The sequence below is a fragment of the Phoxinus phoxinus genome, assembly GCF_949152265.1.
Source record: "Phoxinus phoxinus genome assembly, chromosome: 22".
In the NCBI taxonomy this organism is placed as follows: domain Eukaryota; kingdom Metazoa; phylum Chordata; class Actinopteri; order Cypriniformes; family Leuciscidae; genus Phoxinus; species Phoxinus phoxinus.
The window spans coordinates 28314559-28340279 of NC_136897.1; the positions used below are offsets into that span (position 1 = coordinate 28314559).

Genomic DNA, 25721 nt, shown 5'->3' on the forward strand with positions numbered 1-25721 from the left:
TTTTTGTTCATCACTGTCACTCATCCAACACACCGACACACAGGCGACATCACCGATCTGCCAGGTAGGACAGAAACCTCCTGCGATCCTGCTCTTCATCACACTGACCTCTTCACTCCACTAATCCAGGACACTTTTCTTTGGGGATCCAAACTTAAACATATGCACTTCTAAAAAGCTTTTAAAGCTCTGAATTCAAAACTCAACATTGCATTTCGTTTCTATTGCAATAGTTCTGTGACACTTCACTAGTGTTACCAGTTCAAAGCATGTAAAACCACTTAATATGGAAAACACCCATGATAATTAATCACATGTGACCCTGGACCACAAACCCAGTCTGGAGCCGCACGGGTATATCTGTGGCAATAGCAACTATACACTGTACGGGTCAAAATTATCCATTTTACTTTTATGCCAAAAATCATGAGGATATTAAGATCATGTTCATGAAGATATTTAGTAAATGTCCTACCGTAAATATATAAAACATGTATTTTGTGAGTGAATGCAGCACAATCGTGAACATAAATGCACAACTTTAAAGGAGATTTTCTCAATGTTTACAATTTTTTGCTCCTCAGATTCCAGATTTTCAATAGTTGTGTCTCGACCAAATATTGTCCTATCATAACACACCACACATCACTGGAGAGATTATTATTCAGCTTTATATAAATCTCAATGTCAAAAAATTGACCCATGTGACTGGTTTTGTGGTCCAGCGTCACTAATAATCAATTAATATCTGTCTGTGGCTCATGAGGATCTTGAAGTTTGACGCCTCAGATTAAAAGAATCACTCCTCTCGTCTCCCTCGTGTTTCATGTCCTGGTTTCATTAAAGAGTACATGTTTGCATGAAGCATAATGCTGCACGATTGGCTTGATTTTCTATCATCTCAGAAGTCATGATTCCCCTCTCCCTCCCTCAGCGCTGGATACACATCTAATGTTGACGTGTGTTTGTTCTGTCGTTCAAAACCCGGAGAACTGTCATTTCCTCCTCACATTCATCCCAGACTTCTTTAACAGTGTTGGGGAGTAACTAAAAAAAGCTTTTAATATTTTTTTTTTAAAGGTCAGTACATTTTTAAGGACAATAGTTGTTTTCAAATGACAGTATCTTTCCCAGTAACAGCATATTTTTTCCCAAGCTATACTGGTGTAGCGTGAGGAATATTTAATTAAATGCTGCTTTTCATCAGTGTTTTCAACTCATTTTTTTTATTTTTAGGCAATTGTTTATGCATTTATTGATGCATTTAGTGCATTTATTTTTTAATTTATTATTTTTGCATTTATTTATGCATTTAGTGCATTTTTTGCATTTATTTATGCATTTTTTTTATTTATTTATGCATTTAGTGCATTTTTTAAATTCATTTATGCATTTATTTATGCAGATGTAGCATGATGAATATTTAATTAAATGCTGCTTTTCACCAGTGTTTTCAACTAATTTTATTTATTTTATTGATGCATTTATTTATGCATTTAGTGAATTTATTTATGCGTTTCATTTGTTTGTGCAATGTGCATTTATTTTTGCATTAATGCACAGATTTGTGTTAAAACTAATTAAAAACTTATTTTTCTGCCAGAAAAAATAATGCTCTGATTGAATAATAAAGTTATATAATTTAATTATATATAAATACTCCTTTTAAATAGCTTCAGTGTAGTTAACCGTGTCTTGTTAGAAGCTTATAGTCTAGTTTTATATACTTATATACTACTAGTTTTTCTGAATGTATCTTAACTTGTAGTGTAACTATTTTAAGCAAGTTTCTTAGTAGCTTCCCATCACTGTTTATATACAGTATATATATGCATAATCAATGTCTTGTAATGAACCTAATGTGTTTTATTTGTCATATGTTCTTGTATTAAAGAAGCACCATTTCCCCTTCAGCTCTGAGTACTGACGGTGTGTGTGTGTGTGTGTGTGTGTGTGTTCCTGTAGGCCTGGCGCCGTGCATTCACGTGTGGGACGCGATGAGTAAACAGACTCTGTCTGTGCTGCGCTGCTCTCACGCCAAAGGAATCGGATACGTCAACTTCAGCGCCACGGGCAAACTCCTGCTGTCTGTGGGAGTCGATCCCGAACACACCATCACTGTGTGGAGATGGCAGGAAGGTGTGTGTGTGTGTAGGAGAGAGAGAGAGAGAGTTTGTGTGTGTGTAGGAGAGAGAGAGAGACCGAGAGAGAGAGAGTGTGTGTGTGTGTGTGTGTAGGAGAGAGAGAGAACGAGAGAGTGTGTGTGTGTGTGTGTGTGTGTGTGTGTAGGAGAGAGAGAGAGAGGGCGTGTGTGTGTGTGTGTGTAGGAGAGAGAGTGTGTGTGTGTTTTAATATATTTAAGAATATTCATGTATCTTAACTATTATTATATTTATTTTAAATTGTGTGTGTGTGTAGGAGAGAGAGAGAGAGGGCGTGTGTGTGTGTGCGTGTGTGTGTGTGTGTAGGAGAGAGAGACAGAGAGAGTGTGTGTGTGTATGTGTGTGTGTAGGAGAGAGAGAGAGGGTGTGTGTGTGTGTGTGTGTGTAGGAGAGAGAGAGAGTTTGTATGTGTGTGTGTGTAGGAGAGAGAGAGAGCGTGTGTGTGTGTGTGTAGGAGAGAGAGAGAGTTTGTATGTGTGTGTGTGTAGGAGAGAGAGAGAGCGTGTGTGTGTGTGTGTGTGTAGGAGAGAGAGAGAGCGTGTGTGTGTGTGTGTAGGAGAGAGAGAGAGTTTGTATGTGTGTGTGTGTAGGAGAGAGAGAGAGCGTGTGTGTGTGTGTGTGTGTAGGAGAGAGAGAGAGCGTGTGTGTGTAGGAGAGAGAGAGAGTTTGTAAGTGTGTGTGTGTAGGAGAGAGAGAGAGGGCGTGTGTGTGTGTGTGTGTGTGTAGGAGAGAGAGAGAGCGTGTGTGTGTAGGAGAGAGAGAGAGTTTGTAAGTGTGTGTGTGTAGGAGAGAGAGAGAGGGCGTGTGTGTGTGTGTGTGTAGGAGAGAGAGAGCGTGTGTGTGTGTGTGTGTGTGTTTGTGTGTGTAAGAGAGAGAGTTTGTGTGTGTGTGTGTGTGTAGGAGAGAGAGAGAGAGCGTGTGTGTGTGTGTAGGAGAGAGAGAGAGTTTGTAAGTGTGTGTGTGTAGGAGAGAGAGAGAGGGCGTGTGTGTGTGTGTGTGTAGGAGAGAGAGAGCGTGTGTGTGTGTGTGTGTGTGTGTTTGTGTGTGTAAGAGAGAGAGTTTGTGTGTGTGTGTGTGTGTAGGAGAGAGAGAGAGACAGCGTGTGTGTGTGTAGGAGAGAGAGAGAGCGTGTGTGTGTAGGAGAGAGAGAGAGTTTGTAAGTGTGTGTGTGTAGGAGAGAGAGAGAGGGCGTGTGTGTGTGTGTGTGTGTGTAGGAGAGAGAGAGCGTGTGTGTGTGTGTAGGAGAGAGAGAGACAGCGTGTGTGTGTGTAGGAGAGAGAGAGACAGAGTGTGTATGTAGGAGAGAGAGAGAGAGTTTGTGTGTGTGTGTGTAGGAGAGAGAGTGTGTGTGTGTGTGTGTAGGAGAGAGAGAGCGTGTGTGTGTGTGTAGGAGAGAGAGAGACAGCGTGTGTGTGTGTAGGAGAGAGAGAGACAGAGTGTGTATGTAGGAGAGAGAGAGAGAGTGTGTGTGTGTAGGAGAGAGAGAGACAGAGAGAGTGTGTATGTAGGAGAGAGAGAGTTTGTGTGTGTGTGTGTAGGAGAGAGAGAGTTTGTGTGTGTGTGTGTGTAGGAGAGAGAGTGTGTGTGTGTGTGTGTGTGTGTGTGTGTGTGTGATTATAAATACAGCGTAAATATAATTTAGTACCATAAAAACCCTAATAAAACAAAATGAATAAATAAACATAAAAATAAAAACATTATTGAACAAAAATATAGCCTACATTAATTGAATTGAAAACATTAATTTGGGACACACGAAGAGCAGCAGAGTGTTGAAGACTCCGAGTGTTGGGAAGTGTGTGCTAGCGCTGTGTGGTGTGTCCGCAGGCTCGAGGGTCTGCAGTAAAGGCGGACACACGGACCGGATCTTCGTGGTGGAGTTCCGGCCCGACTCGGACACTCAGTTCGTGTCTGTGGGGATCAAACACATCAAGTTCTGGACGCTGGTGGGAGGATCTCTGCTGTACAAGAAGGGAGTGATCGGAGCGGTGGAGGACGGCCGCATGCAGACCATGCTCTCGGTGGCGTTCGGAGCCGTGAGTCTCGCAGTCACGGACAGGCTTTCAGACTCACTTTTACACTCGCCGGAACATCGGGCGACTTAAGTTACCGGCCGTTCAGAACTTCAACTAGCCAAAAAATAAAGAGAAATGAACCAGATTAACTACTAGGGCTGCTGGGGCGATACACACATCTCCCGATTCGATACTATCACGATACTTGGGTCCCGATGCGATATGTATTGTGATTCTACAAGTATTGCGATTCGATTCATCCTCTGTTGGAATGAAAGTGGCTGACCTTTGTCAAATAGATCGATTTTAGAATCGTAAAAAAAATGTTTTTTTTTCTCCCAGTCCAATTAAAAAATTATTGAATTGATTGAAAATTAATGTATGAAATCCAAATTTTATTATATATATATATTAGGGATGGGCAACGATTAATTGCGATTAATCGCATCCAAAATAAAAGTTTGTGTTTACATAATATATGTGTGTGTATTGTGTATAATTATATTGTATATATAAATACACACACATGCATGTATATATATTTAAGATTTTTTATGTATATATAAAATATTTATATATAATATAAATTATATATATATATATATATAAACAGTACATGCAAATATTTCTTAAATATATACATGCATGTGTGTGTATTTACATACGGTATACAAAATAATTATACACAGTACAAATATATAATGTAAACACAAACTTTTATTTTGGATGCGATTAATCGTTGCCCATATATAATTAAATTTGGATTTCATTCATTAATTTTTTATTCTAAAAAAAATCCTGTCATCCAGCATCTCCTCTTCCTCTTTCATCCTCATCTTAATCTCCATAAATGTGTTTTATGAGGACAGATTAATACAGGACACAGAACATAAAAAATGTTGGAAAATAATAATGTATTTTCTGTTCACCAAATGCTTTTTAATATTCGCTGTTGCTTCAGTGCAAATGAACAAGCGCGCCGTTATTAGTTGTGTAGTGACGAGTGTGTGTTCAAGCCAGATATGAGCAGATTCTGCTTAACACGCTGTGTTTAATATATATGATGACTCATGAGTATTTGCGTTAAATCTGTTCAGTTTTGTTTTACACGAACTTCCCCAGTAAAGTGAGTAAATATAGTGACACGCCAAACTGGCTCGTGATTTGACAGCGTTAGTTGATTTTTACCCGCATTTGGCGGATGTTAATTTCAAACCCTTCATGGATATTATTACAAAAATATGAACTGTTTTCAACATAATCATACATGTTCTTAAAGGAACACTCCACTTTTTTTGTAAATATGCTCATTCTCCAGTTCTCCTAGAATTAAACATTTGAGTTTTACGGTTTTCGAATCCATTCAGCCGATCTCCGGGTCTGGCGGTAGCACTGTTAGCATAGCTTAGCATAGATCATTGAATCTGATTACACCGTTAGCATCTCTCTTAGGAAAATGACCTAAGAGTTTCGATATTTTTCCTATTTAAACCTTGACTCTTCTGTAGAACATCGTGTACTAAGACCGACGGAGGCCGATATGACTAGGAACTATCCTCTCATTCCTGCGTAATAATCAAGAACTGCAGCCGTACAGCAGCGCAATGATATTAATATCAATTTATTATTACGCAGGAATGAGAGGATAGTTCCTAGTCATATTGGCCTAGAAAATCACAACTTTTCATTTTCTGTCGGTCTTAGTACACGATGTTCTACAGAAGAGTCAAGGTTTAAATAGGAAAAATATCGAAACTCTTTGGTCATTTGAGAGATGCTAACGGTGTAATCAGATTCAATGATCTATGCTAAGCTATGCTAACAGTGCTAACGCCAGACCCGGAGATCGGCTGAATGGATTCGAACACAGTAAAACTGTTTAACTCTGGGGGAGTGTTCCTTTAAGCAGCAAATCAGCATATTAGGATGATTTGTGAAGGATCATGTGACTAAGATGTTTCTATTGTCTGACAGAATAACCTGACGTTCACCGGGGCCATCAACGGCGACGTGTACGTGTGGCGGGAGCATTTCCTGGTGCGTGTGGTGGCCAAAGCTCACACTGGACCGGTGTTCACCATGTACACCACGCTCCGAGACGGCCTCATCGTGACCGGAGGCAAAGAGAGACCGTGAGTTCAGCCGAGGACCAGATGCCTCCAGCCTCAATACACTCATAACTACTGCTTATTAATCGTTAGTCAGGTAGATGTGAAGTTTAGGTATTGTAGGATTAAGGGATGGAGATTAATACAGGAGAAACTGGAAACATGAGAATATAGTGCAAAAGTTCATTTATTTCAGTAATTCAACTTAAAAGGTGAAACTAATATATTATATAGACTCATTACATGCAAAGTGAGATATTTCAAGCCTTTATTTGTTATAATTTTGATTATTATGGCTCAAAATTAGAATATTATGAAAAGGTTTTCATAAGCTGTAAGCCATAATCATCAAAATTATAACAAATAAAGGCTTGAAATATCTCACTTTGCATGTAATGAGTCTATATAATATATTAGTTTCACCTTTTAAGCTGAATTACTGAAATAAATGAACTTTTGCACCATATTCGAATTTCTCCAGTTTCACCTGTGTGTGTTTTATAAGTACTAATAAACAGACAATCCTAGTAATATGCATGCTAATAAGAAACTAGTTAATAGTGAGAATTGGACCCTAAACTAAAGTGTTACCGTTATGTCCTTTATTCTATTTTCTAAAAATTGTATCTAGGCACCATAAAGAAAAAATTGCACATTTTTCTTACACCTTGAATACAAAAGTTTGGAAGATGTTTTTTTTAAAAAGAAGTCTCTTCTGCTCACCATTTATTTGATCAAAAATACAATAAAAATTTTAGTTTAAAATAACCGTTCTCTATGTGAATATCTAGTAAAGTGTAATTTATTCCTGTGATCAAAGCTGAATTTATCATCATTACTCCAGTCTTCAGTGTCACATGATCCTTCAGAAATCACTATAATATGATGATCTGATGCTCAAGACACATTTATGATTATTATATCAATGTAGAAACTATGATAAATTATATTTTTCACGATTCTTTGATGAATAGAAATTTCAAAAGAACAGCATTTTTTTTTAAATATAATATTTTGTAACATTATAAATGTCTTTAGTGTCACTCTTGATCAGTGTAATGTTTCCTTGATGAACAAAAAATATCAATTTCAACTTTGGCCCCAAACCTTTGAACAGTTAGTGTATATATTGTCAAACAATCTGTTTTTGTAGTTGTAAATGTATATTTTGACTGTGTGTGTGTGTGTGTGTGTGTGTGTGTGTGTGCAGGACTAAAGAGGGCGGCGCTGTGAAGCTGTGGGATCAGGAGATGAAGAGATGCAGAGCGTTCCAGCTCGAGACGGGCCTTCCAGTCGAGACCGTCCGGTCTGTGTGCAGAGGGAAGGTCAGTCATGCTTATGCTTTATGCAAGTGTTATTTATTTTTTTGAATTTATTTATGCATTCAGTTTCATTATTTTTGCATTTATTTGTGACCCTGTGACACAAACCCAGTCTGGAGCCGCACGGGTATATCTGTGGCAATAACAACTATACATTGTATGGGTCAAAATTATCCATTTTACTTTTATGCCAAAAATCATGAGGATATTAAGATCATGTTCCATGAAGATATTTAGTAAATGTCCTACCGTAAATATTTTCAAGATTTTCTCAATGTTTACATTTTTTTGCTCCTCAGATTTCAGATTTTCAATAGTTGTGTCTCGACCAAATATTGTCCTATCCTAACACACCACACATCACTGGAGAGATTATTTATTCAACTTTCATATGATGTATACATCTCAATATCAAAAAATGTACCCCTGTGACTGGTTTTGTGGTCCAGCGTCACATATTAGAATTTTGAGTTATTAGCATAAAAAAGAGCCCTGCTGTCTGTGTTCATTTAAAGTCTTTAGGGTCGTTCACACCAAGGACGATAACAATAAAAATAACAATAAAGAAAACTATATATATATGCGTCCACACCAACGACCGATAACGGTCTCATTAAGCACGCGATGTCATCTGCCATTTTAAATGCGCGAGACCTTTAAATTAGAATGGATTCTGATTGGCTGTCAGTGTTTTATCGTTCGACAGCTGGAAAAAAAAACGTTCTGAAAGTGATCCCAACGATATCGTTCCTCATATCTTTGTTGTTATAGTTGTGGTGTGAACTCTGTTATTCTTTAATATGGAGAACGATTTTTAGAATTATATCTTTATATTTATTGTTATCTTTATAGTTATCGTCCTTGGTGTGAACGGGCCTTAATGCTGTGTTCGAAATCGCCCCCTATACCCTCATCACTGTTCCTTACGAGTTGATGAAACCGAGTGAGTGAATTCGGACACTGAGTGCTGTCGATTTTGCATAGCTTGTGCTTAATAATAATCATTTGAAATGTATACCGGTATGATAATACGCTGGACCAGCAAGGTTTGGAAAATAGATGATTTGATTCAGCTGCAGCGCCATCTTCTGGCGACACGCGGGAATTCATTCAGCGCGCGACTCTCACAGTGCATTATGGGTATTCTCTAGCCGTTGAGCGTGCATCGGTTGTACACTCGTTATTGTGGTGCATTGTGGGATTGAATGAGTGCACTCAATAACGTCCACTATGGTTTCGGACATCACTATAAATGGCGGTTCCCTAAAAAGTGCCCTATTTAAGGGTATGGGGAGCGATTACAGACACAGCCTTAGTTTAGCAGACGGACAGTCGTGTGATGTTCCTCTGTTGGATGAAAGGGAAAGATCTTGGTGGGAACGAAGGATGGCGAGATCATCGAGGTGGGAGAGAAGAACGCCGCCTCCAACACCATGATAAACGGACACACACAGGGACGCATCTGGGGTCTGGCCACACACCCCTCCAAAGACGTCTTCATCTCCGCCAGCGATGATGGAACCATACGCATCTGGGACCTGGCAGATAAGGTGAGGCATTGTGTGGGTAATGGAGAAATGGGAGTGTTTACACCACCGTTTAAGAGTTTGGGGTCAATAAGAGGATTCAATGAACCATCACGAACATATTATATTTCATGTAATGCTGTTCTTTTCAACTTTGTATTCATCAGAGAATCCTGAAAAATTAAATTTATCAGTTTTTTCAGAAATTATTAACACTGATAATAATCATAAATGTGTCTTGAGCATCAGATCATCATATTATAGTGATTTCTGAAGGATCATGTGACACTGAAGACTGGAGTAATGATGATAAATTCAGCTTTGATCACAGGAATAAATTACACTTTATTATATATTCACATAGAAAACTGATGATTTACATTATAATAATATTTCATAATTTTTACTGTATTTTTGATCAAATAACGCAGCCTTGCTGAGCAGAAGAGACTCTTCCAATAAATCATAATGATTCCATACATCTGATTACTAATGTTTGCATATTGCTTTAAATAACGGCTCATATTAATTACACTACTTGTTCACATCAATATTTTTTTCTTTAAGAAATTAACACTTTTATTCAGCGAGGATTCATTAACTTGATCAAAGGTGACATTTATAAAATATTCTATTTCAAATAAATGAAATAAAACTATTTATATTCATCAAAGAATCCTGAGATAAACATGTAAATATGATAATAATCATAAATGTTTCTCATATTACACTGATTTCTGGAGGATCATGTGACACTGAAGACTGGAGTAATGATGCTAAATTCAGCTTTGATCACAGGAATAAATTACACTGTATTATATATTCACATAGAAAACTGATGATTTACATTATAATAATATTTCACTATTTTTGTTCTATTTTTGATCACATAAATGGAGAGCACTTCTTTCAAAAACATTAAAGATCTTACCGACCCCAAACTTTTGGATGGCAGTGAATGTCTAATAATACTTGCTTTTTCTCGTCTCCCAGAAACTTCTGAACAAAGTGAGTCTGGGTCACCCGGCGAAGTGCACGGCGTACAGTGCGAACGGGGAAATGGTGGCGATCGGGATGGAGAACGGAGAGTTCATCGTTCTGCTGGTGAACTCACTGACTGTGTGGGGCAAGAAGAGAGACCGCAGCGTGGCCATCCAGGACATACGGTCAGAAGATGTCCAACCCCACAAAACATTACAGCTTTTACTATCTGTGCATCTCTAGTTAGAATACATGATCAAAAATGTATATAAAAATTTAAATTTTATTACAATAAGGCAAGTTTTTGCTTAAAATGAGAACAAATATGTGTCCCTGGAGCACAAACCCAGTCTGGAGCCGCACGGGTATATCTGTGGCAATAGCAACTATACATTGTATGGATCAAAATTATCCATTTTTCTTTTATGCCAAAAATCATGAGGATAATAAGATCATGTTCCATGAAGATATTTAGTAAATGTCCTACCGTAAATATATAAAACATGTATTTTTGTGAGTGAATGCAGCACAATCGTGAACATAAATGCACAACTTTAAAGGAGATTTTCTCAATGTTTAAATTTTTTTGCTCCTCAGATTCCAGATTTTCAATAGTTGTGTCTCGACCAAATATTGTCCTATCCTAACACACCACACATTTTTTTGCAAGTGAGATCTATTCATATGACTGGTTTTGTGGTCCAGCGTCACATATATAAAAATAACTGAAGATATGAAGTCTTGTCTACTGAAAAATTGATCAAAACTGAGCAAGTTTTTGCTTAAAAAGAGAAAAAATATCAAATAATAGTTTATTTTTCTGAACATTTGACAAACAGCAAAAAAACAAAAAATTTCGATGATTTTTTTCATAAACAAGACTTACTATCTGAAGTAATGTAGCTTCTGTAAGTGCATCTAGATTTAGGAGTGTTGTTTGCAGTGCATTAATCAGATGTAATAACGCCTCACAGGTTCAGCTGTGATAACCGTCTGCTGGCCGTCGGCTCGGTGGACTGCGCTGTAGACTTCTACGATCTGACTCTGGGTCCGGCTCTCAATCGCATCGGATACTGCAAAGATATTCCTGGCTTTGTGATCCAGCTGGACTTCTCTGCGGACAGCAAATACATCGAGGTACAAGTGACTAAATAATCACAACAATTGTTTGCACAAAATTCCATAAATAGATGAACTGGTTTTTGTGCATGTACAATTTTGCACAAACAAAGCATGGATTTTAAGTTTTTTTATATTTAAGATCCTATATCTATATATATATATCTACAGGAGAAACTAGAAACATGAGAATATGGTGCAAAAGTTCATTTATTTCAGTAATTCAACTTAAAAAGTGAAACTAATATATTATATAGACTCATTACATGCAAAGTGAGATATTTCAAGCCTTTATTTGTTATAATTTTGATGATTATGGCTTACAGCTTATGAAAACCTTTTCACAATATTCTAATTTTGAGCCATAATCATCAAAATTATAACAAATAAAGGCTTGAAATATCTCACTTTTGCACGATATTGAATTTATCGAGTTTCATCTCTAAACTACTGTTCAAAAGTTTGGGATCGGTGCAATTTTTAATGTTTTTAAACAATCCTGGAAAAAAATTGTACGTAACTGTTTTCAACATTGATAATCAAATGTTTCTTGATCATCATATTATACTGATTTCTGGAGGATCATGTGACACTGAAGACTGGAGTAATGATGATAAACTCAGCTTTGATCACAGGAATAAATTACACTTTACTATATATTCACATAGAAAACTGATAATTTACATTAGAATAATATTTCACAATTTTACGGGGGGTTTGTATTTTTAATCAAATAAATGCAGGCTTGGTGAGCACAAAAACATAAAAAAATAGTACGGACCCCAAACTTTTTAACGGCATTGTATAATGCACACACACACACACACACACACACACACAATAATAAAAGAAACACCCCTTCACTTGGACCCAGAAATCAAGTCATAGTTTCAAAACAGCTTCACATTAATAAACAGAAAAATAAATGATAATGTTGTAAAATTCATCAGTTGTCGAACAAACTCAATGTGAAGCAGCTCTACAGGAGACAACAGTTTTCAGTTCATATTTTAAGTTGCTACAACTGCGATTTAACATGAATGTAGTGTGTAAATATTAATGCACATGTATTTGTACAGCGCTTTTCACAATACACATCGTTTTACAGAAAATGTATGAGTCCATATTACAATTTACAGTGTTCTGTTATCAGAGGAAACTGTCTAAGTTATGTATTTCTGAAATGTACATATACAAAATCACAGTTAGTGAAAAAATTATTAATTTAAACAATGTAATACTTAAGGCAGAAACAGTAAGCTTATTGAAGTGATGAATACTTGTTTGTTAATAAATGATTATGACATTCAGAAAAAGTAGCATTGGTGCATGTAGATTCAGATATTACTGTTTATAGTTTATAAATAAAGTGTATTAGTGAAGGGTGATGTCACATGTGTGCAGGTCTGAAGAATTTGCTTCTAAATTATTATTTATTGATGAAATGTAGTAATTTTAAGGTAAATAAAATGAAAAATAACAACAAAAAAATCATTAAAAAAAATCTAAATGAAATAAAATAAGCTTTCTGGACAAAAAATGAAAAATAACAAAATATCTTTAAAAAAAACTGTATAAAAAAATTATTAAAATGAAATAAAATAAGCTTTCTGGACAAAAAAAATGAAAAATAGGAAAAAAAAATCTCCCAAAAAATATGATCAAAATGAAATAAAATAAGCTTTCTGGACAAAAAAATTTAAATAACAAAAAAAAAAATATCTAAGAAAATTGCATAAAAAAAATAATAAAAAAAATAAGCTTTCTGGACAAAAAAATTTAAATAACAAAAAATCTCCCAAAAAATATGATCAAAATGAAATAAAATAAGCTTTCTGGACAAAAAACAAACAAACCAATGAAGTATAATTGTAGGGGGAGGATGCTAATGTCGCTGTGTGGCGTGTGTTCAGGTCTCCACAGGCTCGTATAAGCGGCAGGTTCACGAGGTTCCCAGTGGGAAGATAGTCACAGAACCGGCTCAGATGGACCGGATCACATGGGCTACATGGACCAGGTGACTCTCAGATCTGTGTGTGTGATGTCAGTGTACCGTGGTAAACGCTCTGCTGTACCGTGGTAACCTCTCTCTCCTGTACAGTGTGCTGGGCGACGAGGTTCTGGGCGTCTGGCCTCGTAACGCAGAGAAAGCGGACGTGAACTGCGCTTGTGTTTCTCACGCCGGGCTGAACGTGGTCACCGGAGACGACTTCGGTCTCGTGAAGCTCTTCGACTTCCCCTGCACGGAGAAATTTGTAAGTCAACTTAACTCAAGTCAGATTTATATATAGGCTTTAAGTGCGACTGCGGCGATGTACTGTCACCGTCTAACATTACTACGAGAGAGCAGCTGATTTGATTGACAGATTAGATTAGATTAGTAAATGTTATGTTTATATTATATCATTTAATGCCAAAAGATCCGTTTTGGGGAAAAATGCCAATTAAGTGTGACTAGTGCAGATTAAATGTGACCCTGGACCACAAAACCAGTCACATGGGTAAAAAAAAAATATGTGAAAAGCTGAATAAATAATATTTCCTATTTCCACTGATGTGTGGTTTGTTAGGATAGGACAATATTTGGTCGAGACACAACTATTGAAAATCTGGAATCTGAGGAGCAAAAAAATGGAAACATTGAGAAAATCTCCTTTAAAGTTGTGCATTTATGTTCACGATTGTGCTGCATTCACTCACAAAAATACATGTTTTATATATTTACGGTAGGACATTTACTAAATATCTTCATGGAACATGATCTTAATATCCTCATGATTTTTGGCATAAAAGAAAAATGGATAATTTTGACCCATACAGTGTATAGTTGCTATGGCCACAGATATACCCGTGCTCATGAGGATATTAAGATCATGTTCATGAAGATATTTAGTAAATGTCCTACCGTAAATATATAACACATGTATTTGTGTGAGTGAATGCAGCACATAGTGGACACATGTATTATTATGAATGGATTATATGTTGGAGAATGTGATGTTTGTTTGACGGTTTGCACTTCTCAGGCCAAACACAAGCGATACTTCGGCCACTCCGCCCATGTGACCAACATCCGCTTCTCTTATGATGACAAATATGTGATAAGTGTAGGAGGCAACGACTGTAGGTGAGCTGACGTGTGTGTGTGTGTGTGTGTGTGTATGTGTGTGTGTGTGTGTGTATTAATGCCTGTGTTCTGTCTCTCAGTGTGTTCGTGTGGAGATGTGTGTGTGTGTGTATATTAATGCCCGTGTTCTGTCTCTCAGTGTGTTCGTGTGGAGATGTGTGTGTGTGTGTGTGTATATTAATGCCCGTGTTCTCTCTCTCAGTGTGTTCGTGTGGAGATGTGTGTGTGTGTGTGTGTATATTAATGCCCGTGTTCTCTCTCTCAGTGTGTTCGTGTGGAGATGTGTGTGTGTGTGTGTGTGTATATTAATGCCCGTGTTCTGTCTCTCAGTGTGTTCGTGTGGAGATGTGTGTGTGTGTGTGTGTATATTAATGCCCGTGTTCTGTCTCTCAGTGTGTTCGTGTGGAGATGTGTGTGTGTGTGTGTGTGTATATTAATGCCCGTGTTCTGTCTCTCAGTGTGTTCGTGTGGAGATGTGTGTGTGTGTGTGTGTATATTAATGCCCGTGTTCTCTCTCTCAGTGTGTTCGTGTGGAGATGTGTGTGTGTGTGTGTGTGTATTAATGCCCGTGTTCTCTCTCTCAGTGTGTTCGTGTGGAGATGTGTGTGTGTGTGTGTGTGTGTGTGTGTGTGTATTAATGCCCGTGTTCTCTCTCTCAGTGTGTTCGTGTGGAGATGTGTGTGTGTGTGTGTATTAATGCCCGTGTTCTCTCTCTCAGTGTGTTCGTGTGGAGATGTGTGTGTGTGTATTAATGCCCGTGTTCTCTCTCTCAGTGTGTTCGTTTGGAGGTGTGTGTGTGTGTGTGTGTATTAATGCCCGTGTCCTCTCTCTCAGTGTGTTCGTGTGGAGATGTGTGTGTGTGTATTAATGCCCGTGTTCTCTCTCTCAGTGTGTTCGTTTGGAGGTGTGTGTGTGTGTTTGTGTGTGTGTGTGTGTGTGTGTGTGTGTGTATTAATGCCCGTGTCCTCTCTCTCAGTGTGTTCGTGTGGAGATGTGTGTGTGTGTATTAATGCCCGTGTTCTCTCTCTCAGTGTGTTCGTGTGGAGATGTGTGTGTGTGTGTGTGTGTGTGTGTATTAATGCCCGTGTTCTCTCTCTCAGTGTGTTCGTGTGGAGATGTGTGTGTGTGTGTGTATTAATGCCCGTGTTCTCTCTCTCAGTGTGTTCGTTTGGAGGTGTGTGTGTGTGTGTGTATTAATGCCCGTGTTCTCTCTCTCAGTGTGTTCGTGTGGAGATGTGTGTGTGTGTGTGTATTAATGCCCGTGTTCTCTCTCTCAGTGTGTTCGTTTGGAGGTGTGTGTGTGTGTGTATTAATGCCCGTGTTCTCTCTCTCAGTGTGTTCGTGTGGAGATGTGTGTGTGTGTGTATTAATGCCCGTGTTCTCTCTCTCAGTGTGTTCGTGTGGAGATGTGTGTGTGTGTGTGTGTGTGTGTGTATTAATGCCCGTGTTCTCTCTCTCAGTGTGTTCGTGTGGAGATGTGTGTGTGTGTGTATTAATGCCTGTGTTCTCTCTCTCTCTCAGTGTGTTCGTGTGGAGATGTGTGTGTGTGTGTGTGTGTGTGTGTGTGTGTGTGTGTGTGTTCGTGTGGAGATGTGTGTGTGTGTGTGTGTGTGTGTGTGTGTGTGTGTGTGTGTGTGTGTGTTCGTGTGGAGATGTGTGTGTGTGTGTGTGTGTGTATTAATGCCTGTGTTCGGTCTCTGTGTGTGTGTGTGTGTATTAATGCCTGTGTTCTCTCTCAGTGTGTTCGTGTGGAGATGTGTGTGTGTGTGTGTGTGTGTGTATTAATGCCTGTGTTCTCTCTCAGTGTGTTCGTGTGGAGATGTGTGTGTGTGTGTGTGTGTGTGTGTATTAATGCCTGTGTTCTCTCTCAGTGTGTTCGTTTGGAGATGTGTGTGTGTGTGTGTGTGTGTATTAATGCCCGTGTTCTCTCTCTCAGTGTGTTCGTGTGGAGATGTGTGTGTGTGTGTGTGTGTGTGTGTGTATTAATGCCCGTGTTCTCTCTCTCAGTGTGTTCGTGTGGAGATGTGTGTGTGTGTGTATTAATGCCCGTGTTCTCTCTCTCTCTCAGTGTGTTCGTGTGGAGATGTGTGTGTGTGTGTGTGTGTGTGTGTGTGTGTGTGTGTGTGTGTGTGTGTGTGTGTGTTCGTGTGGAGATGTGTGTGTGTGTGTGTGTGTGTGTGTGTGTGTGTGTGTGTGTGTATTAATGCCTGTGTTCGGTCTCTGTGTGTGTGTGTGTGTATTAATGCCTGTGTTCTCTCTCAGTGTGTTCGTGTGGAGATGTGTGTGTGTGTGTGTGTGTGTATTAATGCCTGTGTTCTCTCTCAGTGTGTTCGTGTGGAGATGTGTGTGTGTGTGTGTGTGTGTGTATTAATGCCTGTGTTCTCTCTCAGTGTGTTCGTTTGGAGATGTGTGTGTGTGTGTGTGTGTGTATTAATGCCCGTGTTCTCTCTCTCAGTGTGTTCGTGTGGAGATGTGTCTAGACTCCTCCAGCGTTCGGATGCTGATCTGATGGAGACGACCATTCTGTGAAGTGCAATGTTTACGCTCACATGTACTTAAAAAAATATATATACACTCATAAATCATGCCAATATTTCAGAAATAAATGTATTTTTTGTTTATTCTGAAGTGCCTTGGAGACACAGTTTGCTGATCTTTGCCCCGAAATGTTCACATGATGCATATATGGTGCTAAATGGAATATGTCCACTTAGAGCTTTTTAAAATTGTTTTAAAAAATCATGCATTATGCAATCTTAATTTTTTTTCCTCCTTCTTTTTACATTTTGTACATAAATGTCAAATATATATATCCTCTCATTAAATGCTCTTCCTGTTAAAAATATCCAAATACATGGGACTCAGGAGAAATTAAGTACTGTAATGTGTAGATGTTATATTTGACCTGTGCTATTTTTGTTAAAATATTTATTTTTTATGTACGTATTTACGTATGAAGTATGCAAATTAGATTTTGGTCTTTGAACTGTTGGCGTATGTGAAAATTGCAAAAAAAAATAACTCACTGGCTGTCCAAATATAAAAGTTATATGAAATGTATGTAGTAGCGTTGTGTGTAGATTGCGATGCACTGTTTGTAGCCAATCACGTGACAGCAACTGTTTATCGTGTGCAGATATATCCAGTTATATCTGTCATTTGTATGTTCATGTTTTTGTAATTTGTCTGATCAGAGGTCAGTTTAACTGAGATATATACTAATGCATGAATCGAAGTCTGTGTGATCGTTGGTCATGAATGAATACTGTTGTTTTATAATTAAAGAGAACAATGTGCTGAAGAGTGTTTCCATCTTTCACCAGATGGTGGCAGTGTCTGAGACAACATCTCATCTAAAGACATCATTTTTAGTTCATTATTGAGTAAAACATTCGCCAGGCCGATTAAATAATGAGACAGAAGTGATATCAATTATTTTCATGAGCATAACTACACAGAAAACTAGTTTTGCATGGGCGGAGTGGGGGAAATACTATTGAAGTCAATTTTTTGGTTACTAATATTTAGTATTCAGCAGAACAAAGAGATTTATACATAAATGTTTTAATAAGCCAATGAGGCATTATCTATCAATAATTTGTATGCATTTCCACACCAATAAATAGACCTAAATTAAATAAAGCCAGGTTAAAAGTTATTTTTATCACTCCATAAATGTGCCTGAATAAAATACTGTCAACAGACAGAAAAAAAAAGAAAAAAAAATCACTGTGTTTTAGGAATACAATGTATAAAATCAGACAAATTATATATGAACAAACCGTCAGAATATAGATATGAATAAATAAAAAACTTGTGTTTGGTGTGTAAAGCTGCTGAAGTTGAGATTGCCGACTCTTTAAAGATAGATAAAATAAAAGATAAAACTTTAAAGATAGTTTAAATCTACAGACGCAAATAAAGTTATAAATAAACACTTAAAGTACGGAGCCCCTAATTGGACATGGTGATGGGAGGATGGAAGAAAACATGAGATGGGAGGAAAAAATATTTCAATTTGCATTTACTAATTTTTCCTCCCATTTCATATTTTTTCTTCAACATGTATAGTTTGTGTTTAGAACGTTTTATTTCTGCTAGTCTGAAAGAAAGCAAGTTATTGAAGCAAAATCGCCCAAAATCTATTTATTTATTTTACAAATTTTGAAAAAGATGTTTTTGACTGTAGCTTCTAGTTCTAATAGTAATTAAAAAAGCTGATTTGTCAGTGAATCTATTCTCCGGATTTTTAACACTAATCAGCAAATAAAAGTAAACAATGCATTCCAGAAACGCCCACTGCAGAAAATTTAAAGATAGATAAAATAAAAGATAAAACTTTAAAGATGGCCTATGTATCGTAGTTGAAATCTACAGACTAAATAAAGTTATAAATAAACACTTAAAGTACGGAGCCCCTAATTGGACATGGTGATGGAAAACATATGAGATGGGAGGAAAAAAAATATATTTCAATTTGCATTTACTAATAATCTCATATTTTTCCTTCAACATGTATAGTCTGTGTTTTGAACGTTTTTTTTCTGCTAGTCTGAAAGCAAGCAAGTTATTGAAGCAAAATAGGCCAAAAAAAAAAAAAAATTTTGAAAACGATGTTTTTGACTGTTCTAATAGTAATTATATATATTTTTTAAACTGCAGCTGATTTGTCAGTGAATCTATTCTCCGGATTTTGAACACTAATCAGCAAATAAAAGTAAACAATGCATTCCAGATCCGCCCACCGCAGTGAGAATGTGTGTGAGCGAGATCTCTAAAACACACACACACACACACACACACAATGAACACACAGCTCAACGTGTAATTCTATTCTTGTGGACTATAGTAATAAACACTAGGATTAATTCAAGGTTTGTAAAGGTGCCGAAACATTCCACTCGTGTTTTCTTGCCACACATTCTTCCCAGCGCTATCATTACTCAGACAATAGTGAGTGTCAGATCTTCACATCGATAGATCAGGTGTAAGAACACACACTCTTAACCCTTACACTGTCTCCACGTCCACACTGAACTCAGTACTATTCATGCGTTACAGATAATCAACTTACACAAGAACATAAAATCAAGAATTTGCACAGAATTATGGACACGAAATTCATTTTAAAGTTTTTTTGTTTTTTTAAATCAAAGCACAAGAACGTTTGTGAACGTATTATTTTATTAGGAACCCCCCTAATAAAATTATAAATGCCACTGTAAAAAAAAACAAAAAAACAATTAAATTAAAATAAGTTGCTACCTTAAATTTTTAAGTACAAACTTGGATGTTAAAGTCATTTAAACTCAAATTACATTAAGCTGACTTAAAAATGAGTTGAATCTTGCATAACTTATTTTAAAAAGTAGAAAATTGCTGAACTTATTTTTAATGTACTGAATAAAAATAAATAAAAAAAACAACTTAAATTAAATAAATTAATCCCTAAAAGTCCCCTCAATAATGAATTTACTAAATACATATATAAATAAATACCCCCATAAAACAAGTAGCCTACCCCCAAAATAAAATAAATGTACTGAATAAATATATATTATCATATTCAAACATGATAAAGAAAAGTGAAGTGAACGCAGATACACACACTTCGGGGTCACGTGTGTTTCTTGTTAATCAGGGGCCTCGTTTATCAAATTTATCAGATTTGATTAGGGTTCGTTTAAACGACAGCGATAAACTAAAAACGGACATGTTTTTCCTTTGCATTTTTCACGTACAGACGACGTTCACACGGATCCGCGAAAACGACTAAGCGCTGCATTCTGCTGCCAGACCAGTAGATGGCAATATCACTTTGTAAAGAAACACGCCTATAGGCGGATCTTTTGTGACGTCATTGTTTATGTTTGTCACGTTGCATCATGGGAATCGTGTGGCAAGAAACACGTACCGCTAGATACCTGTAATTTGATTGTTTTGCACGTTTGGAGGAGGATTTAGAGAAGAGGATGGTTCACTCTTGCTGTGTGGTCGATTGTACGGCTCGTTGGGGGTCTGATGAAAAGGATCGTGAAAAACGAAAGAAATGAAGTGGTTGTGTGCAATTAGGCGATTGAACCTGGACGCTCCGAAGAAGTTCCTGCAGCTTCTGATGTTTGTGAGGCTCATTTGTTCATGGTTAATCTTAGTAACTATGTATTTATAGAAGATTGAATAAAAAATAAAATAAAACTGAGTCAAATCAACCAACGTTCATATGGGCTTTGAATAACTTCGATTTTGTCACCAACACAAATTTTGAGCTTCTCTCCAAACCTCCTCCGGCCTTCAGATGTTAAAGTGTTTATATATTGTGGATTTCGCCCGCTAACTCTCTTGAAAGTGCTCGTCGCGTCTTTACAGCCCGCCATACTGCTTGTTTTGTTGCCACACAACCACTCGCGCATGCGTACAAAGAGGTCAACAAAGATCCTCCTATAGCCTGAACCATAGACATGTATAAAGGCTAGATGGCTTACCGGCGCTGAGAGCCAATGGGACCCGACGACGTCACACGGCGGCCATTTTAGGACAGGTCCGCTCGTCCAGTTATAACATTAAAGTCTATTGTGCATGTAGTGCTGAAATAACTATATCTTGCTCAATTTTCAACCGATTTTCAAACGGCTTGGTGTGTCATAAACGTCAGGGATGCGGCTATTTAACTGCATACTGCATACATTCAAAACGTGAAGCTACAATTTAAACATCGGCATCAGCACAAATCATAGCCACGTTAATAAGGTTTGTAATAAACCAAACCGTTTGTAAATCCATCAAGAATTCAGCAAGTTACGAGCATTTGTCACTCACCTTCCGTCCACAGCAGCAGGGAGCAGCAGCGCAGTCTCCTGACCTAAGATGGCCGCCAAGTTGACGACACAGCTGACTCCGCCTTGAGCCATCTAGCCTTTATACATGTCTATGGCCTGAACATGCATGACGTTCACAGTTTTAAGATTTACACAGAGATTATAGCGGTATCATTTTTAAAAACCTGTGCTTTGTGTTTTTAAGCCCCCAAAACGCCGTCGTCGTGTAAATAAACGGCCAAAACGCATAAATGTTTAAAAAAAAAAAAATCCACACCAACATTCAAATGATTAAAAGAGATCTTTGCTCAGTTTCTAAGCATGCATACGCACTTATGCTGATCACAAGTGATCTTCTTAGATCCAATGTAGGACGCTTTCTACACACGTTATAAATGAAGGCCTGCGGATCACTGGGGTTTTAGTGTCACACTGACTGGAGCGTTTGAGACGTGGCTTATGCATAAGTGCTGCTACATTAATGTTTCACAGACTTAAATAACACAAATCCAGCTCAGTCTTGTGCTAATGCAGCATAATGTGCGAAATTAAAGGATCGAGAGAGAGAGAGAGAGAGAGAGAGAGAGAGAGAGAGAGAGAGAGAGAGAGAGAGAGAGAGAGAGAGAGAGAGAGAGAGAGAGAGAGCGAGAGAGAGCGAGAGAGAGCGAGAGAGAGCGAGAGAGAGAGAGAGAGAGAGAGAGAGAGAGAGAGAGAGATCTTTAAGTCTTTACTGGTATCAATAGCACTGAACATTATAAGCTTTTTCATTCAGATTTGTTATATATAGACAGATATATAAGATCTTCAGCTTTAGTTTTCATGGTTTATAAATTAAAAACCACAGAAATGTTGTGTTTTCCAGCGGCTGAAGCTTTAGTGTGCTGCGGTTTGAAATGAGTTCTGACGAACATTGACTTTATCTTTGCACCCTTTCGATCTCTTTTTCTGAATGTGAAATGAGTGTAAAACATATTTGTTGTTCTCGCCTGGTTCCCCGCGGGTCGCTTTGGGACGCGTTTCTCATATATTCTGAGCTCTGCTATCAATGTGGCTTAAAGGCGCTTTAATTAAAACTAGAGCACAAAGTATCATGACATCTGGCCCGAAATCTAATGCAACATTCACTGCATTTACTGGCAATCAGCGTTTCACCGTACAGCCTCCCGGTGTCCTTAAGCCAGCATTAAATGAGATCTCACACACACACACACACACACACCCCAAGTGCCCACATCTCATTTTCTGAATAAATAAAACCATACGGCTGATGGAAATGTGTAGATGTGTTCATCTCAGCACTAACATAAAGAACTAGAAAGTACCACATTTAGGCCCTGTTTACACGAGAACGCTCGCGGGTGAAAACGTAAAAGTATTTTATCGGATGTGCCTTTCGTTTACACGGCGACGGCGTTTTTGAGGCTTAAAAACGCAAAAAAGTGAAACCCTCCAGAGTGGAAATCTTAAAAACGCTCCACCGTCGCGTTCCCGTCTAAAGGGTAAAAACGGTAAAAACACAAAAGTCTGCTAGACAGTGAAGGCGTCGCGTACACGTTTACGTCACAGGCATGCGCCAGTACAGGACAATAACAAAACATTATCAAACTAAAATATAGCATTCATTTCATTGACCAAAAAAATAATAATTCTGAGCGACACACGAAGAGCACCGAGGGTTAAAGCAGCAGCTTTACCGTATTAAACATGACAAACTGTGTCAGCGTCTCTTTCACTTTCAGTGCTCCACATCGCCACCTAGCCGTCTGGAGTGCACACTACATCCAATCTCACACACTTCTGCGTCACCTTATTCACGCAGATTTCCCCCCCATAACGCTAGTCTAAACGCAGAATAAAAAGTGATAACGCAACGCCACTTTTGTGTTTTCTCTTCAGATCGTTTCCATGTAAACATAGCCTAAGTCACACTCTCATTTCTCTTGTATAATTCCACATGCATTGTGTTTGTGTGTGTGATCATTTGATGCATGAGTGTCATGTAAAGACAAGCTCTGACATGTAAACGTCTCGTACCTGCGGCTTTAAATACATCCGTCAGAAGAAGGGAGATGTGGATGTTCTGTCACTCGCACTGAATGAAGCTTCACTCCCTGAAGAACAGAAACCAGGTGCACACTCAGCTCAGCAAACACAAGGTGCAAAGCAAACACTTCTTTCTCTAGTTGATGTGTGGGTTTGCACTACGACTATGCAGAGCACTTCTGTTGAGCAACTTTAAATGCATTGAAAAACTATTTTTTTTAAACATGCATAAAAACATTTACATTATAACTAACAAATAAAATCAGTTGTACGCTATAAACACACTTCAGGGGTCAGATGCATGAACGGTTTCTTAAGAACTAGCTGTTGCATGTCATTGGTCTTATTGCAAATGATTAATCCATGCATATGTTTTTTTAAATGTAAAATACAAAACAAATTTAAAAATTTAATGCATAAAACAGTTGCATAATAGCTAACAAAAAAAAAATCACTTGTACGCCATAAACACTCTACCAAACACACTTCAGGGGTCAGATGCATGAACGGTTTCATGTCATTGGTCTTATTGCAAATGATTAATCCATGCATACGTTTTTTTAAATGCAAAATCCAAACAACAACTTACTATTCAGTCTTTTCAGATTCAATCTACGTTTTATCAAACAGGTTGTTTTTTTTTTAAAGTCAACAAACTTATTGAAAAACTTTTTTTTTTTTTTAAACATGCATAAAACAGTTGCATAATAACTAACAAATAAAATCAGTTGTACGCCATAAACACACTCTAACAAACACACTTCAGGGGTCAGATGCATGAACTGTTTCATGTCATTGGTCTTATTGCAAATGATTAATCCATGCATACGTTTTTTTAAATGCAAAATCCAAACAACAACTGACTATTCAGTCTTTTTAGATTCAATCTACGTTTTATCTAACAGGTTTTATTTTAAAGTGAACAAACTTATTGAAAAACTTTATTTTTTTTTAAACATGCATAAAACAGTTGCATAATAACTAACAAATAAAATCAGTTGTATGCCATAAACACACTAACAAACACACTTCAGGGGTCAGATGCATGAACTGTTTCTTAAGAGCTGGTCCTTGTAATTGGTCTTATTGCAAATGATTAATCCATGCACATGTTTTTTAAATGCAAAATACAAACAACAACTGACTAATCAGTTTTTTTAGATTCAATCTACATTTTATCAAACAGGTTTTTTTTAAAGTTAACAAACTTATATAAACAGATAAACTCGCAATTGCAAGAAAAGAGTCAGAAGTGCGAGCTTATTTCTCTCAATTCTGACTTTATAGCTCGCAATTCTGACTTTTTATCTCGCAATCCTGAGAAATAAAGTCATTTTTGAGATAAAAAGCAATTATCTTTTGTTTTATTCCGTGGCGGAAACAAGCTTCCAGTCAGAGCATTGTGAAAACAAAGTACTTAACGAACAGTAGTATGTTGATTAGCACGATGCCTGATCCTCCTGTGCTACTGTAAACTCACACTACGAGCCCTGAGGGACTGAAGAGTGAGACACGGTTGTTTAATATTCCTCCCACCGTGAACCTGAAAGCCTGTTCCGCGGAACTGAACTCTTCTGAAACCTCACGAGGCGTGTCGAAACTTCAAGAACACACAGAGAACGTTTACTAATGGTTCCTGACGCACGAGGACTGTCACACACCTGTGGTGGGAACAAACCAGTTTCAGCACAAAAGCGACTCAGAGACACGTTTAGATAATGAGTTTCATTCTCGGCATTTTTGTTGCGTTCAGGGTTGTAAATCTGTTCAAAATTCTGTCAATTAGGATTGAAAATAATGTGAAAGAACCTAAGGGTTCTTATAAACACATGATAATAATACAGCAACAATGCTCGACACTTTGGAAGCCTACCTGAGAACAAACTCGAGCACAGATTCCTTGTGTGTCGCAACACTAACGCATTCTGGCCTGCAGCTAAACGACAGCGAACACATTTAATTAGAGAGAGTAGCACTGAGTATTTATTTAAGAGCTGTTTGCTCAGGTAAATCGAGTGTTTCTGAATTTGAGCCAGATATTTGAGCTCATTTCTGGTTTGTCGTTGTTAAACGGAAGTTGCGCTGGTCTTTTTCCCGCCATTGTGACGTATATCCGAGTGAACGGCTTCGCGAACAAGAACAAATGTGTGAATTAAGTTCTTACGTTTTTATGCCCTACAAATGTGACCCACATCTTCGTCTTCAACGATGTTATCTTTTATTATGAAAAGCCAAAGCTGTTGTCAATTGAATATGTTAATTTCTTTATCTTGAATGCAAAAATCTTCACTCACAAGCAAAAATGGCTAAAGTCTCCTTTGTCTTGCTAAATTTAACTATTTTATTTCACCCCTTAGACTTATAAATAACAATAAAAGTGGGATTTTTTTTATGCGACATGAGGACTTAAAGATATGATTTAAACTTATTATTGTGGTTTTCTTTTTTCTGTGTAGGCCTACAATAAAACTTTTATCTACGCAAATCAATGATATTTATGTTT

General features: G+C 37.6%; 1 protein-coding gene and 1 long non-coding RNA gene across 3 annotated transcripts in view; one reads left to right on the forward strand and one right to left on the reverse strand.

The window, feature by feature from the left end:
• Positions 1-17659, forward strand: part of eml6 (EMAP like 6) — an 82751-nt gene extending 65092 nt beyond the window's left edge. The window contains exons 32-43 of one of the 2 annotated variants that reach the window (XM_079597840.1): positions 44-64; positions 1966-2139; positions 3990-4198; positions 6152-6309; positions 7496-7610; positions 8969-9157; positions 10127-10299; positions 11089-11251; positions 13147-13250; positions 13335-13488; positions 14260-14360; positions 16816-17659. In XM_079597840.1, coding sequence (XP_079453966.1) covers positions 44-64; positions 1966-2139; positions 3990-4198; positions 6152-6309; positions 7496-7610; positions 8969-9157; positions 10127-10299; positions 11089-11251; positions 13147-13250; positions 13335-13488; positions 14260-14360; positions 16816-16840 — 1586 coding nt within the window. In that variant the 3' untranslated portion in view covers positions 16841-17659. The remainder of the gene's footprint in view (positions 1-43; positions 65-1965; positions 2140-3989; positions 4199-6151; positions 6310-7495; positions 7611-8968; positions 9158-10126; positions 10300-11088; positions 11252-13146; positions 13251-13334; positions 13489-14259; positions 14361-16815) is intronic. The other variant, XM_079597841.1, reaches the window with a different exon arrangement.
• LOC306990683 lies at positions 9004-25233 on the reverse strand. The gene is made up of 7 exons (XR_013795911.1): positions 25092-25233; positions 24699-24879; positions 23210-23286; positions 13287-13472; positions 11087-11228; positions 10110-10250; positions 9004-9145 (listed from the first exon to the last, which is right to left on the reverse strand). It is a non-coding gene; the product is annotated as an uncharacterized lncRNA (long non-coding RNA).
• Between the last annotated feature and the right edge of the window lie 488 nt (positions 25234-25721).